The sequence below is a fragment of the Salmo salar genome, chromosome ssa02, assembly GCF_905237065.1.
Source record: "Salmo salar chromosome ssa02, Ssal_v3.1, whole genome shotgun sequence".
In the NCBI taxonomy this organism is placed as follows: Eukaryota; Metazoa; Chordata; class Actinopteri; order Salmoniformes; family Salmonidae; genus Salmo; species Salmo salar.
Genome location: NC_059443.1, coordinates 26,505,549 through 26,519,876, shown reverse-complemented (window position 1 = coordinate 26,519,876; position 14,328 = coordinate 26,505,549). Strand labels below are relative to the sequence as shown.

General features: G+C 44.2%; 2 protein-coding genes across 2 annotated transcripts in view; both read right to left on the bottom strand.

Moving 5' to 3' along the window:
- The window catches only part of arhgap33 (Rho GTPase activating protein 33), a 35,241-nt gene extending 34,586 nt beyond the window's left edge, over nt 1-655 (bottom strand). The window contains exon 1 of the mRNA XM_045701394.1: nt 153-655. Coding sequence (XP_045557350.1) covers nt 153-158 — 6 coding nt within the window. The 5' untranslated portion in view covers nt 159-655. The remainder of the gene's footprint in view (nt 1-152) is intronic.
- An 810-nt stretch (nt 656-1,465) lies between these two features.
- Nucleotides 1,466-12,824, bottom strand: rbm42 (RNA binding motif protein 42). The gene is made up of 11 exons (XM_014157419.2): nt 12,614-12,824; nt 12,298-12,358; nt 11,983-12,118; nt 11,761-11,830; nt 9,887-9,958; nt 9,584-9,750; nt 7,750-7,926; nt 7,406-7,552; nt 7,087-7,204; nt 3,554-3,748; nt 1,466-2,165 (listed from the first exon to the last, which is right to left on the bottom strand). Exons 2-11 carry the CDS (start codon nt 12,351-12,353, stop codon nt 2,053-2,055), a joined length of 1,251 nt encoding a protein of 416 aa, XP_014012894.1. The 5' UTR covers nt 12,354-12,358; nt 12,614-12,824; the 3' UTR covers nt 1,466-2,052.
- Nucleotides 12,825-14,328: the final 1,504 nt, after the last annotated feature.

Sequence of the window (14,328 nt, the reverse complement as noted above, 5' to 3'; positions counted from 1 at the left end):
TTCAGTTTGCCACACAGACTAGCCATATGTGACAGACATGGTATGACAAACTAGCTAGCACATGTTTTGTGGCCAAACAAAAAAAACACTTTTTTCCCACTTGCCTCATGTCTACTGACATATGCAGCCTGAACTAAAACAAAATGACTTACCACCATTCCGATATCCAGGTTCGGGGAAAGGATCGGATGGGCTCCGTCTTCAAACTCCAATCTCACTGGCTTAAATTAATGTTTGATTGATGCATTCGTTAGTGGCCCTCCGCTTCTTACATTTGATATGTAACGTTAGCAACAGTTTACCTCACATTTAGAAAATGTCGAAGCATCATTGCTAGTTGTGAATCTAACACGAAAAATGACCTCCTAACCAGCCCTCCAAGACAGGACTGTGAGGAGTGACTGGAACCACGAGGGGGTGGCGAAATCTAGTTCGTTGCCTTGGCAAAAAACAAATTTTCAGCGAGATCCTGATGAAAACGTAGACAACTGTCTCCATATTATAGACGACATAATTTGCTAGTTAGAAATCTGAAGAAGTTCTCGGTTCATGCAAAATCGTCCTTTCTACATTGTTAGTAGGCTGCATTCATTGCCTCAGTTCAGGCAATAAGATGTTTCTACACACGTGTGGTTGAAATGTGGATAAGCAGTGTCTATCCGCCGATACCAAAACTCAAAGGGATATGTGTATTTTATGGAAACGTACAGATTGAGTGTAAGGCTCTAGTTAATCGTAAATAAGATAACATTTTAACCCCAACAATGATACAAACAATAATTTTTATATCTTAATTGATCAGCCAAAAATACTCGTTTAGATAGAGCTCCCCTATTTTGTGTAAATGCTGACGTCCAGTTGATGCCCCTGATCGGACAAAGGCGTAAGAAGCAGACTGGCTATCCTTTATTTATGCTTTCAAGTTAAATCTAAATCTATTCAGCTAGCTGTCTCTTTCCTCGCATTATATTTAGATTGGTGAGACTTAATACAATCATTCTTTATCATCCAATTACTTCCCAAGACCGACATCCTAATCTGCTTTAACACATTGCTATTTCCTAGAAATTGTGCACTGTGAGAGCAAAAGGTTTTAGTTCCACAATACTTCAAGTCTCAAATCGAATCCAACAGTATTATCCTATATTCTCCCCAATGTATGGCACAATTGAGGATGCCTTATCCCTCAGGCTATTGTAACGTTGAATACTCCAAATGGTAGTTGGACAAAATATTCAATATCAGTTATAATAAAAGCTAACCTTCTCGTCCATTTTGTATACCGTTACAATTTAAAGCAAGGTATGTATATCAACCCTACCTTTCAACGGTCGGTTTATTAAAGAATCAAGATGGTATTGGAGCCCCATCTTGTGACCAATTTATGAACTATCCCACCTCACCTCAGTTAACGCTTTCATTGCCTGGGCTGGAGGAGACAGGAAAGTTGAGTGCCAGGCAAATATGTCAAGCCATTTGGTTTATTTAAAAAACTTTGCATTGTTTTGAATCCACTGTCAAAATAAACCACTTTAATGTACAAACATTTAGATTTTATATTTTAAAAAAATGGTTTGCTGTAAGAATACGAGGCTATCCGGAAATACATAATTGCCATTGGAAGTAGTTTCCACAATAGCATATACATAAATGAGATCACCAATCTCACATTTCAGACATCTGAGATGCATGGGAGCCATACCAACTACACAAATCTGAGTGACGGTCAGAATTTTTTTACAAATTAAAATGTTAAAATAAAAAACTGGAGATAAGTACAATCTAAACTTCATAAGGGCATGGTTCATTAGGAAAGGTTCAAGTCTAACCATTGCAACCAGGGCCAGTGCCATGTACAGTGTTTTGTAGCCTAGTTTAACCATGTTCCATGAGTAAAATGACATCCCTACTCTGTGTTAATTGAAAACATGTCAGATAGTTGGATGAGTGGCCTTCCAACTGGGCAATGGCAACTGTATTATGCCATCAGTGTGATTCTCACACACTCCAGTCAAAAAACACTTGCACATACATACACAAGGGAAACATTGTCTATCTCAGTCCCAGTTTCTTTTTCTCCTTCTGTTTCTTGCGTACAACTTCCATGTTCCTGTCCTTCCACATGCTCTTTCTCAGTTTGATGGGTCTGCTGCCCACATACTTCCCTGTGGAGAAAAAAAGTTTAAGATCAGTTGAGAATTGGACTGGCGCCACCACACAGGTACAGTGAGGGAAGAAAGTATTTGATCCCCTGCTGATTTTGTACGTTTGCCCACTGACAAAGAAATGATCAGTCTATAATTTTAATGGTAGGTTTATTTGAACAGTGAGAGACAGAATAACAACAACAAAAAATCCAGAAAAATACATGTCAAAAATGTTATAAATTGATTTGCGTTTTAATGAGAGAAATAAGTATTTGACTCCTCTGCAAAACACGACTTAGTACTTGGTGGCAAAACCCTTGTTGGCAATCAGAGGTCAGACGTTTCTTGTAGTTGGCCACCAGGTTTGCACACATCTCAGGAGGGATTTTGTCCCACTCCTCTTTGCAGATCTTCTCCAAGTCATTAAGGTTTCGAGGCTGACGTTTGGCAACCTGAACCTTCAGCTCCCTCCACAGATTTTCTATGGGATTAAGGTCTGGAGACTGGCTAGGCCACTCCAGGACCTTAACGTGCATCTTCTTGAGCCACTCCTTTGTTGCCTTGGCCGTGTGTTTTGGATCATTGTCATGCTGGAATACCCATCCACAACCCATTTTCAATGCCCTGGCTGAGGGAAGGAGGTTCTCACCCAAGATTTGACGCTACATGGCCCCGTCCATCATCCCTTTGATGCGGTGAAGTTGTCCTGTCCCCTTAGCAGAAGAACACCCCCAAAGCATAATGTTTCCACCTCCATGTTTGACGGTGAAGATGGTGTTCTTGGGGTCATAGGCAGCAAACACGGCGAGTTGAGTTGATGACAAATAGCTCCATTTTGGTCTCATCTGACCACAACACATTCACCCAGTTGTCCTCTGAATCATTCAGATGTTCATTGGCAAACTTCAGACAGGCATGTATATGATTTTTTTTTTGTTATTCTGTCTCTCACTGTTCAAATAAACCTACCATTAAAATTATAGACTGATCATTTCTTTGTCAGTGGGCAAACGTACAAAATCAGCATGGGATCAAATACTTTTTTCCCCTCACTGTAGGTGTTAGGAAAGGAGAAGTCATTCCCAACACACATAACTGCTCACCATTAATCTCTCTCATGGTGCGGATGTAATCGTTAGGGTCCTTGAAGCTGACAAAGCTGTAGCCCATGGCCGTGCATTTGTCACCTACCTTCCTTAGCTTTCTACCTATGCTTTCTTGCTAAATTATGCAGCTAATCCTGTGTTTGCATGAAAAAAAGAAAAGTCCATGTTCCTGCGAGATATTACTTACTACGGAGCCTCAGAATGAAAAGATCCAGATCAGGAGTTACTCCCCATTTTAAAATGACATCTTGGGGTTGGATACAAAACTTGTTGGGCCATTTCACACATACTATTGCTCACCGTTCATCTCCCTCATGGCGCGGACGTAGTCATTGGGGTCCTTGAAGCTGACAAAGCCGTAGCCCTTGGTCTTGCCTGTGCGTTTGTCCCGCACCACCTTGGCTTTCAGATAGGAGGGGTAGCGGCTGAATGCCCTTGCCAGGATGTCGTCGTTCACCTCATTGCCAAGGTCTCCACAGAAGATTCTGAAATCATCTGGATGGAGGAGGGAAAGTCAGATGAGGTGTGATGCTGAGCAAAGAGGGAGGGACAAAAAGGGAATGGACAGTCGCCTGTTTGTAGTGAAAACAAAAATTATACTATTCTCAATACAGATAAGTAGGTAGCTGCTTTTAGCAATGCTAGTATTTTACACACTAGTGTTGCTGGGAATTAGCTTGCGAAAAAAATACAATTCAACGTACTCTGTTTATTGTCCTTATGCAGGGGGGAATTTGAAGAAAAAAAATCAACAACTTGTGCGGGACTTTTATTTAACTGATCCACCTTTCGAAATTCTGTCGAACTATACATTCCTTTAGATATTAATGGAAGATATAATTAAACAGGATTTCCAAACGTGGGTCTGTTGTAGACCCTGCAGTTCCTCAGAGGCCTCATTGCCTGCATCCGTAATGGGTCTGTGGTCAAACGACCACCCCTCATCACTGTCAAACGCTCCCTAAAACACTTCAGCGAGCAGTCCTTTCTAATCGACCTGGCCCGGGTATCCTGGAAGGATATTGACCTCATCCCGTCAGTAGAGGATGCCTGGTTATTTTTAAAAGTGCCTTCCTCACCATCTTAAATAAGCATGCCCCATTCAAAAAATGTAGAACCAGGAACAGATATAGCCCTTGGTTCTCTCCAGACCTGACTGCCCTCGACCAGCACAAAAACATCCTGTGGTGTTCTGCATTAGCATCGAATAGCCCCCGTGATATGCAACTTTTCAGGTAAGTTAGGAAACAATATATACAGGCAGTTGAAAAAGCTAGCCTTAGATTTCCTAAGCAGAAATTTTCATCCTGTAGCACAAACTCCAAAAAGTTCTGGGACACTGTAAAGTCCATGGAGAATAAGAGCAGCTGCCCATTGCACTGAGGCTAGGAAACACTGTCACCACCGATAAATCTACTATAATTGAGAATTTCAATAAGCATTTCTCTACGGCTGACCATGCTTTCCACCTGGCTACCCCTACCCCGATCAACAGCCCTGCACCCCCCACAGCAACTCGCCCAAGCCTCCCCATTTCTCCTTCACCCAAATCCAGATAGCTGATGTTCTAAAAGAGCTGCAAAATCTGGACCCCTACAAATCAGCCGGGCTAGACAATCTGGACCCTCTCTTTCTAAAATTATCTGCCGAAATTGTTGCAACCCCCATTACTAGCCTGTTCAACCGCTCTTTCGTATCGTCTGAGATCCCCAAAGATTGGAAAGCTGCCACGGTCATCCCCCTCTTCAAAGGGGGAGACACTCTAGAACCAAACTGCTATTGACATATATCCTACCCTGCCTTTCTAAGGTCTTCGAAAGCCAAGTTAACAAACAGATGACCGACCATTTCGAATCCCACCGTACCTTCTCCGCTATGCAATCTGGTTTCAGAGCTGGTCATGGGTGCACCTCAGCCACGCACAAGGTCCTAAACGATATAACCGCCATCGATAAGAGACATTACTGTGCAGCCGTATTCATCGACCTGGTCAAGGCTTTCGACTCTGTCAATCACCACACTCTTATCGGCAGACTCAACAGCCTTGGTTTCTCAAATGATTGCCTCGCCTGGTTCACCAACTACTTCTCTGATAGAGTTCAGTGTGTCAAATCGGAGGGCCTGTTGTTCGGACCTCTGGCAGTCTCTATGGGGGTGCCACAGGGTTCAATTCTCGGGCCGACTCTCTTCTCTGTATACATCAATGATGTCGCTCTTGCTGCTGGTGATTCTCTGATCCATCTCTACGCAGACGACACCATTCTGTATACTTCTGGCCCTTCTTTGGACACTGTGTTAACAACCCTCCAGACGAGCTTCAATGCCATACAACTCTCCTTCCGTGGCCTCCAACTGTTCTTAAATCCAAGTAACACTAAATGCATGCTATTCAATCGATCGCTGCCCGCACCTGCCCGCCTGTCCAGCATCACTACTCTGGACGGTTCTGACTTAGAATATGTGGACAACTACAAATACCTAGGTGTCTGGTTAGACTGTAAACTCTCCTTCCAGACTCACATTAAGCATCTCCAATCGAAAATTAAATCTAGAATCGGCTTCCTATATTGCAACAAAGCATCCTTCACTCATGCTGCCAAACATACCCTCGTAAAACTGACCATCCTTCCGATCCTCGACTTTGGCGATGTCATTTACAAAATAGCCTCCCACACTCTACTCAACAAATTGGATGCAGTCTATCACAGTGCCATCCGTTTTGTCACCAAAGCCCCATATACTACCCACCACTGCAACCTGTACGCTCTCGTTGGCTGGCCCTCGCTTCATACTCGCCGTCAAACCCATTGGCTCCAGGTCATCTACAAGTCTCTGCTAGGTAAAGCCCCGCCTTATCTCAGCTCACTGGTCACCATAGCAGCACCCACCCGTAGCACGCGCTCCAGCAGGTATATCTCACTGGTCACTCCCAAAGCCAATTCTTCCTTTGCCGCCTTTCCTTCCAGTTCTCTGCTGCCAATGACTGGAACGAACTGCAAAAATCACTGAAGCTGGAGACTCATATCTCCCTCACTAGCTTTAAGCACCAGCTGTCAGAGCAGCTCACAGATCACTGCACCTGCACATCTGTTAATAGCCCATCCAACTACCTCATCCCCATACTGTATTTATTTATCTAGCTCCTTTGCACCCCAGTATCTCTACTTGCACATTCATCTCCTGCACATCTACCATTCCAGTGTTTAATTGCTATATTGTAATTACTTCGCCACCATGGCCTATTTATTGCCTTACCTCCCTTATCCTACCTCATTTGCACACACTGTATATAGACTTTTTCTACTGTATGTTTGTTTATTCCATGTGTAACTCTGTTGTTGTATGTGTCGAACTGCTTTGCTTTATCTTGGCCAGGTCGCCATTGTAAATGAGAACTTGTTCTCAACTAGCCTACCTGATTAAATAAAGGCGGGGGAAAAAAATTAAGAGGTCAGTTCCTCTGCTTACCTCATGTCAAAATAAGTCCCCCACAAGATCTTGCTTTTTTCTGTTGCAGGTATGGCGCACGTGCAGGACTTTTATTTTGACATGAAGTAAGCGGGTCTACAACAGACCAACGTTTGGAAAGTCTTTAATTTATGTTCTATTAGATGTTTTTTCTCAATTTCCCCCTTGCATAAGGACCAACCCTATGGACAATTGGCAGAGTAAGTTGAAGTTGATTGAACTTCTGGAATCCGGCGGGCTATTCAGTTTTTTTGCACACTAATTCCCAGCAACGCTAGTGTGTAAATACTAGAGTTGCAAAAATGTTTTTTTTTTAACTAGGAATTAATCGTCTCAGTGTAATCTGAAGTCATTAGCCATCTTACCGGAGTCCCACTCCAGTAGACTCTGGTCCTCCCAGCTGGTGCCTGCGGCTGTACGGATACACTTCTTCGCCTTCTCTTGCTTACCCTTCTTCTTCTCCTCTGCTGTGCTATCCACTGGCTGCAGAGAAACACAAGATTCTACAGTCAGACATATTCTAGAGATTGCTGCACTACTGGCCCTTTATAGGGTTTGGGTCAAGTCTCTACCAACTAAATTGTACAATACACCAACTGAATTGTACAAGCATTTTGAATGCATAAAAGTTTAAACCCTTTAACTAGGGCCAGGGCTGATAAACAAGGCAGAGTGTTTCTGTACCTCAGTGTGGACGGGCTCGGGCTCTGGCATACTGGGTCCGATAACATTGTCATCTGAGGCGGCCAGGCTGGCCTCCTTCTTAGCCTCCAGCAGTCCGGCGGCCATCACCGCTGCCTGCTGCTCTGCTACAGACGCTGCCAGCTCCTCCTGATGAAGTCAGAGGGAGAACAGAGAGAGAAAAAAATTTAATCAGAGATATGATGATAGATGAGATTCAGTGTGAATTTGCAGCAAACAGCAGCAGACTTGGAAAGTATGTAGAATGCACATTTTAAGTAGTCGCTGAATTTTTTTTGGAATGCAAAAGGCATTCAACTAAAAAGAGTAGAAGTGAGTGTGCTTACCATGCGAGCCTTTCTCTGGGCATGGATGTCTGGTATCTTGGGTCCGGAGGGAGCTGTGTAAACAGTGGGGGCTGCAGAGATGATCGAGGGGGTGAGTTTGGGAGGGGCCTGGGTCACAGACCTGGAGGGTGCAGACACCATGGAGTGTCCCATGGGTGTACCATGGGTCGATCCCACCTGTAGATGGTAAGATATGGTAACAGCATATAGAGAAATGGAGATAATGAAGCACAACAGAACGGGGTAAGATTGACCAAGCTTGTTCACATTCCTAATTGAAGACACAGTTAACGCTGAATTTCCTTAAAGGCCTTCCCACACTGTACGTCGGATTCAGTCGTCTCCGATTATTACATGTCACACTTTGCGATCTTACCAAATTGAAATCTTTATCAACCTGGCCAGATTGTACGATTTGCTTCAGTACTGTCGACACATTCTGTGATTGGCTTGCGAGGCTACGTCAGCCGATGTATGCTACGTCAACTGCAGCGGTGTATTAGATCTGCACCTGAGCCAGCACTAGCAGCACAAGCCTCCCTCTGCTTATGTGTGAGTGTAGTGAGTTCGGACAAAACTGAAGGTATGCATCTTAGAAATAGTTTTACTTACAAACTTGATATGTCTGAACTCAGAATCAAACACACTTCCCAAAAATAACATGGTCACTGTGGTAGAACGTTTATTTTGATTGCCGATTGTGCATTTATCAAAATCCCATCAGGTAGCCTGATTTCAGATGTCAACATTTTCAGATGTAGCCTAAACAAGATTAGGGAAATTGTTCTTGCAAAGCATTTACATTTTTAAATCAAACTATTACATGGACAGTGAAGCATGTTTTCTTCTTTTGGTTCTAAAATCCAAAAGTTTGGATTTGAAATCGAACAATGACTATGGAGGTTAAAGTGCAGACTGCCAGCTTTAATTTGAAGTTATTGGGTGAACCATTTAGAAATTACCACTTTTTGTACATAGTCCCCCCATTTTAGGGGAGCAATAGTATTGGGACAAATTCACTTGCGTGTTAAAGTAGCAAAAGTTACGTATTTGTTCCCATATTCATATCACGCAATGACTACATCAAGCGTCTGACAAAAATTTGTTGGATGCATTTGCTCTTTGTTTTGGTTGTTTCAGATTATGTTGTGCCCAATAAACAATAATGGTAAATATGTAGTGTCATTTTAGAGTCACGTTTATTATAAATAAGAATATAATGTTTCTACATACTTTAATGTGGATGCTACCATGATTACGAATCATCCTGAATGAATCGTGAATAATGAGTGAGAAAGTTAGACACACAAATACCATACCTCCAAGACTAACCTCTCACCTTTACAATAACGGGAGGTTAGCATTTCTCTCTAACTTCTTATTCACAATTCAGGATTATCTGTAATCATGGTAGCATCCACATTCATTGGCACTTACTGTATATTCATCTGACTATTCACAATAATCGTACTGTTGTGTGTATACTCAGTGCCGGCCGTGTTCCTATTGGTAAGTCACCGGGATCGGCTCGTGACACCAGCCACACTACACGATAAAGGCTCAACATTTCTGACACTGCCAGAACTTTGTCTGAGCCTACGACTGCATGTAGTGGTACTCAAATCGGCAGACCTAGACCATGTCACACTGAACGAGCAAAGCAAATCGTCTACGACCTAAGAATTTTCCAACAACGTGGAAATGTTGTCTGGGAGGGTCAAATTGTGGCATAAGATGGCTAAAATCGTACAGTCTGTGTGGGCCTTTAGGGAGAACATTCATATAAGTTGTCCTAGGAGCTTCGGAGGGAAAAAAAGGCACTGTAGCAACTAACCGGGGGTCCTCCTGAGCTCATATGCCCCATTGGGTCCATGGGATGCTGAGGGGGTCCTTGCATGGGGGGTGCCATCATCATGGGCGGGGGAGGAGGGGGGCGTGGCAGTGGGGGAGCCATCATACCCTGGGGAGGGGGACCACGCATCATAGGCATTCTTGGACCCCCTGACAGAGAGATTTCAAATTAGCTTCCAAATACAATGTTTTTAATTTGAAGACAATCGCTGTAGAGATTTGATCCTATTTCTTATTTCATTTAGCTAGTACTGAGGTGAAGTCAACAACAGTAGAGATAGATGACCTGGTCTCTGCAGGATGTGCGGCATAAACGCTGGTCTCATCATTGGCGGTAGTCTGACACCTGGGGTTATAGCTGAAGAGCAGGAAAAAAAAAGACCAGCATAAACTGAAGCGACCTGTAGACGTGGTGGTGTAAATTATCATTGTTTTTGGGTAAAATAGGGATTTTAAGTATGTCTAGTAATGTACTATGTGGTCCTCTGTAGCTCAGTTGGTAGAGCATGGTGCTGACAATGCCAGGATAGTGGGTTTGATTCCCGGGACCACCCATAATGAAAAATGTATTCACGCATGACTAAGTCACTTTGGATAAATGCGTCTGCTAAATGGCACATTCGGAAAGTATTCAGACCCCTTGACTTTTTCCACATTTTGTTACGTTACAGCCTTATTCTAAAATGGATTTAAAAAGAAATCCTCAATCTACACACAATACCCCATAATGACAAAGGAAAAATCAGTTACACATTTTTTGCAAATGTATATAAAAAAAACTTAACTGAAATATCACATTTACATAAGTATTCCGACCGTTCACTCAGTACTTTGTTGAAGCACCTTTGGCAGTGATTACAGCCTTGAGTCTTCTTGGGTATGACACTACAAGCCTGGCACACCTGTATTTGGGGAGTTTCTCCTGTTCTTCTCTGCAGATCCTCTCAAGCTCTGTCAGGTTGGATGGGGAGCGTCGCTGCACAGCTATTTTCAGGTCTCTCCAGAGATGTTCGATCGGGTTCAAGTTTGGGCTCTGGCTGGGCCACTCAAGGACATTCAGAGACTTGTCCCGAAGCTACTTCTGCATTGTTGTGTGCTTAGGATCGTTGTCCTGTTGGAAGGTGAACCTTCGCCCCAGTCTGAAGTCCTGAGCTCTCTGGAGCAGGTTTTCATCAAGGATCTCTACTTTGCGCCATTCATCTTTCCTCAATCCCGACTAGTCTCCCTGCTGCTGAAAAGCCTTCCCACAGCATGATGCTGCCACCACCATGCTTCACCGTAGGGATGTTGCCAGGTTTCCTCCAGAAGTGATGCTTGGCATTCAGGCCAAAGAGTTCAGTCTTGGTTTTATCAGACCAGATAATCTTGTTTCTCATGGTCTGAGAGTCTTTAGGTGCCTTTTGGCAAACTTCAAGTGGGCTGTCATGTGCCTTTTTACTGAGGAGTGGCTTCCATCTGGCCACTTTACCATAAAGGCCTGATGGGTGGAGTGCTGCAAAGATGGTTATCCTTCTGGAAGGTTCTCCCATCTCCATAGAGACACTGGAGCTCTGTCAGAGTGACCATCGGGTTCTTTGTGACCTCCCTGACCAAGGCCCTTCTCCCCCGATTTAAGAATGATGGAGGCCATTGTGTTCTTGGACCTTCAATGCTGCAGAAATGTTTTCGTACCCTTCCCCAGACATGTTCCTTGACACAATCCTGTCTCGGAGCTCTACGGACAATTCCGTCAACCTCATGGCTTGGTTTTTGCTCTGACATGCACTCAACTGTGGGACCTTATATAGACAAGTGTGTGCCTTTCCAAATCATGTCCAATCAATTGAATTTACCACAGGTGAACTCCAATAAAGTTGTAGAAACATCAAGGACGATCAATGGAAACAGGACGCACCTGAGCTAAATTTCGAGGCTCATAGCAAAGGGTCTGAATGCTTATATAAATAAGGTACCAGTTTTTTTTTCTACTTAAATTTGCAAAACTTACAAACCTGTTTTCATTTTGTCATTATGGGGTGTTGTGTGTATATTGATGAGGGGCAAAAAGTATGAAATACATTTTAGAATAAGGCTGTAACAAAATGTGGAAAAAGGGAAGGGGTCTGAATACATTCCGAATGCAAAGTATTATGTTAATAAACCTGAATCAAACCATGTCACCTGGGCCTACAAATGCAGGGGGTGGAGGTCCCACGAAAGTGGCAGCCCTTGCATCCAAGGTTTGCTGGACCTGAGAGAGAAAGGGGATTTGAAGGAGTTGGATGCATCCAGATAACACCACATTCTGTTTGCTTTTAGCAGAAGATAGGTTTGAGTTCGTTCATTCTACGATTGATCTTTCCTATATAATGTTCAATCTATCTTTCCTCAAGATCTCAGTACCTGTCGGTAGGTGTTGGTGCCGATGATGGGCCGGATCATAGGAACAGCCATAGGAACACCCATAGGGAGCACCTCCATCACTACAGGGTCTCCTGCAGTCATTGCCACTTGACCCCCCAGGACCTCCTGCTCAAACCTGGATCAGAACCAACACAAGAGTTACCCATAGATGACGATTGTCATGAGCTATTGTTTGCCTGTCCTGATAGAGAAGAAAGACCATTTCGTAGGGGTTGTTTTGGTATAGTCACCACACACGTCATTGCAATCTTATTGAAGGTAACCGAAGTGTCATGCCTGAACTCTTGTACTCACAGAGCCATTTCAGCCTCCATCTCCTTCAACCGCTCCTCTCCGGATTTCAACGCCATACTTACTGCAAAGACAAACGTTTTGTTAGTAGTCCATTCTTTGGTGTTCAACACATCTAGAGAGCTACTGAAAATGTGTACAGTCAACGTTTGGCTAACACCAAAGGCATTGATAGTTGGCTTGTTTACGTTATAACTACTGTATTGGCTAGTAACGTGAACTGTTTGCTAATAGTTATCGCTAAGTTAGTTGTCAAGCTAACGTTAACCAGGAAGTTAAAATAAAAAATTCAGCAAGTTAGTACAGAACGTATACGTACCAAACGTTATTACCCTAAATCGTGATGTTACAAAACTCTTGAATCTTAACTAGCTATTTAAATAAAGCATGAATTGTTGTATTTGTCCGCCCCTGCAAACCGAGGCCAACGTTGTCCAAAATAGCTAGTCGCATTATTATGACGTCGAATCTTGGTTTCGTTCCATTTCGACTGTGTGGTTGGGTCTGTTCCAGGGGGTCTGATCTTCTTCGTGTGGTTTTCCGGCAGACAAGACACTGTTGAATATTGTTGCCTTTCACAGTTCGGAAAGTGCATTGCACATTTGTTCACAAAAAAAGGGAAATTGCACCACCATCTAACCCTATTTATAAACTTGGTGGTTCGAGGCCTGAATGCTGATTGACTGACAGCCGTGGTATATCAGACCGTATACCACGGGTATGACAAAACATTTATTTTTACTGTTCTAATAACGTTGGTAACCAGTTTAAAATAGCACTAAGGCACCTCAGGGGTTTGTGGTATATGGCCATATCCAAGAACATCCCTTAGCTGTGGTATATTGGCCAAATACCACAGCCCCTCGTGCCTTATTGCTTAAATCCCACTTCTGACACCAATGTAATGAAACAGGCAGGGAGCAGGTCTCGAACCCTCGACCTTCAAGCCCGAAGTCCGGCACGCTATCGACTGTGCCGCAAAAGCATGCTCGAGCGGCAGAGTCGATTTCCGCGCTTATAAACCCAGGGTCGTTACACTACTCCCTCCTTTCAAAGAGCGCGTCCTCGCGCTAGCTTGCGACTCAACGTCTTACAGGAACGCGCTCACCGGCCAAGCACACGCACTGTCGCGGATGCAAGGTCCGATCCCACTTCTGACACCAATGTAATGAAACAGCAGGGAGCAGGTCTCGAACCCTCGACCTTCAAGCCCGAAGTCCGGCGCGCTATCGACTGTGCCGCAAAAGCATGCTCGTCCGGCAGAGTCGATTTCCGCGCTTATAAACCCAGGGTCGTTACACTATATATCCCTATCCTCAACGTACCCCACCACCCCTCCCCACTACTTTGGCCCTCACAGATCCTACACCATGTCGTTGGCCAGGGAGCCTGTGTCCCCTTCTCTCAAAACCCCCTGTAGTTCTTCTGCAGTAAAATCTCTGACACCCAAAAACTTTTCTGCTGGTGCAGAGAACTGTTCAAGTCACTCTGTACAGGCCTACTACTCACAGGGATCCTCTCCCTCACGCTTTGTCCACCATCCTCTACTTTACTCACTGCCTCAGCATGACGCTTTCTGCACTGCTCTTGTAACAGTATAGCTTCCGTCCCTCTCCTCGCCCCTACCTGGGCTCGAACCAGGGACCCTCTGCACACATAGACAACTGCCACCCTCAAAGCATCATTACCCATCGCTCCACAAAAGCCACGGCCCTTGCAGAGCAAGGGGAACAACTACTTCAAGGTCTCAGAGCGAGTGACGTCGCCGATTGAAACGCTATTAGCACGCACCCCGCTAACCATTTCACATCGGTTACACTCACCCCCCTTTCCGCAGCAACCAGTGATCCGAGTCACGGCACCAATGTAACAGTATAGCTTCCATCCCTCTCCTCGCCCCTACCTGAGCTCAAACCAGGGACCCTCTGCACACATAGACAACGGTCATCATCGAAGCATCATTACCCATCGCTCCACAAAAGCAACTACTTCAAGGTCTCAGAGCGAGTGACGTCACCAATTGAAACGATATTA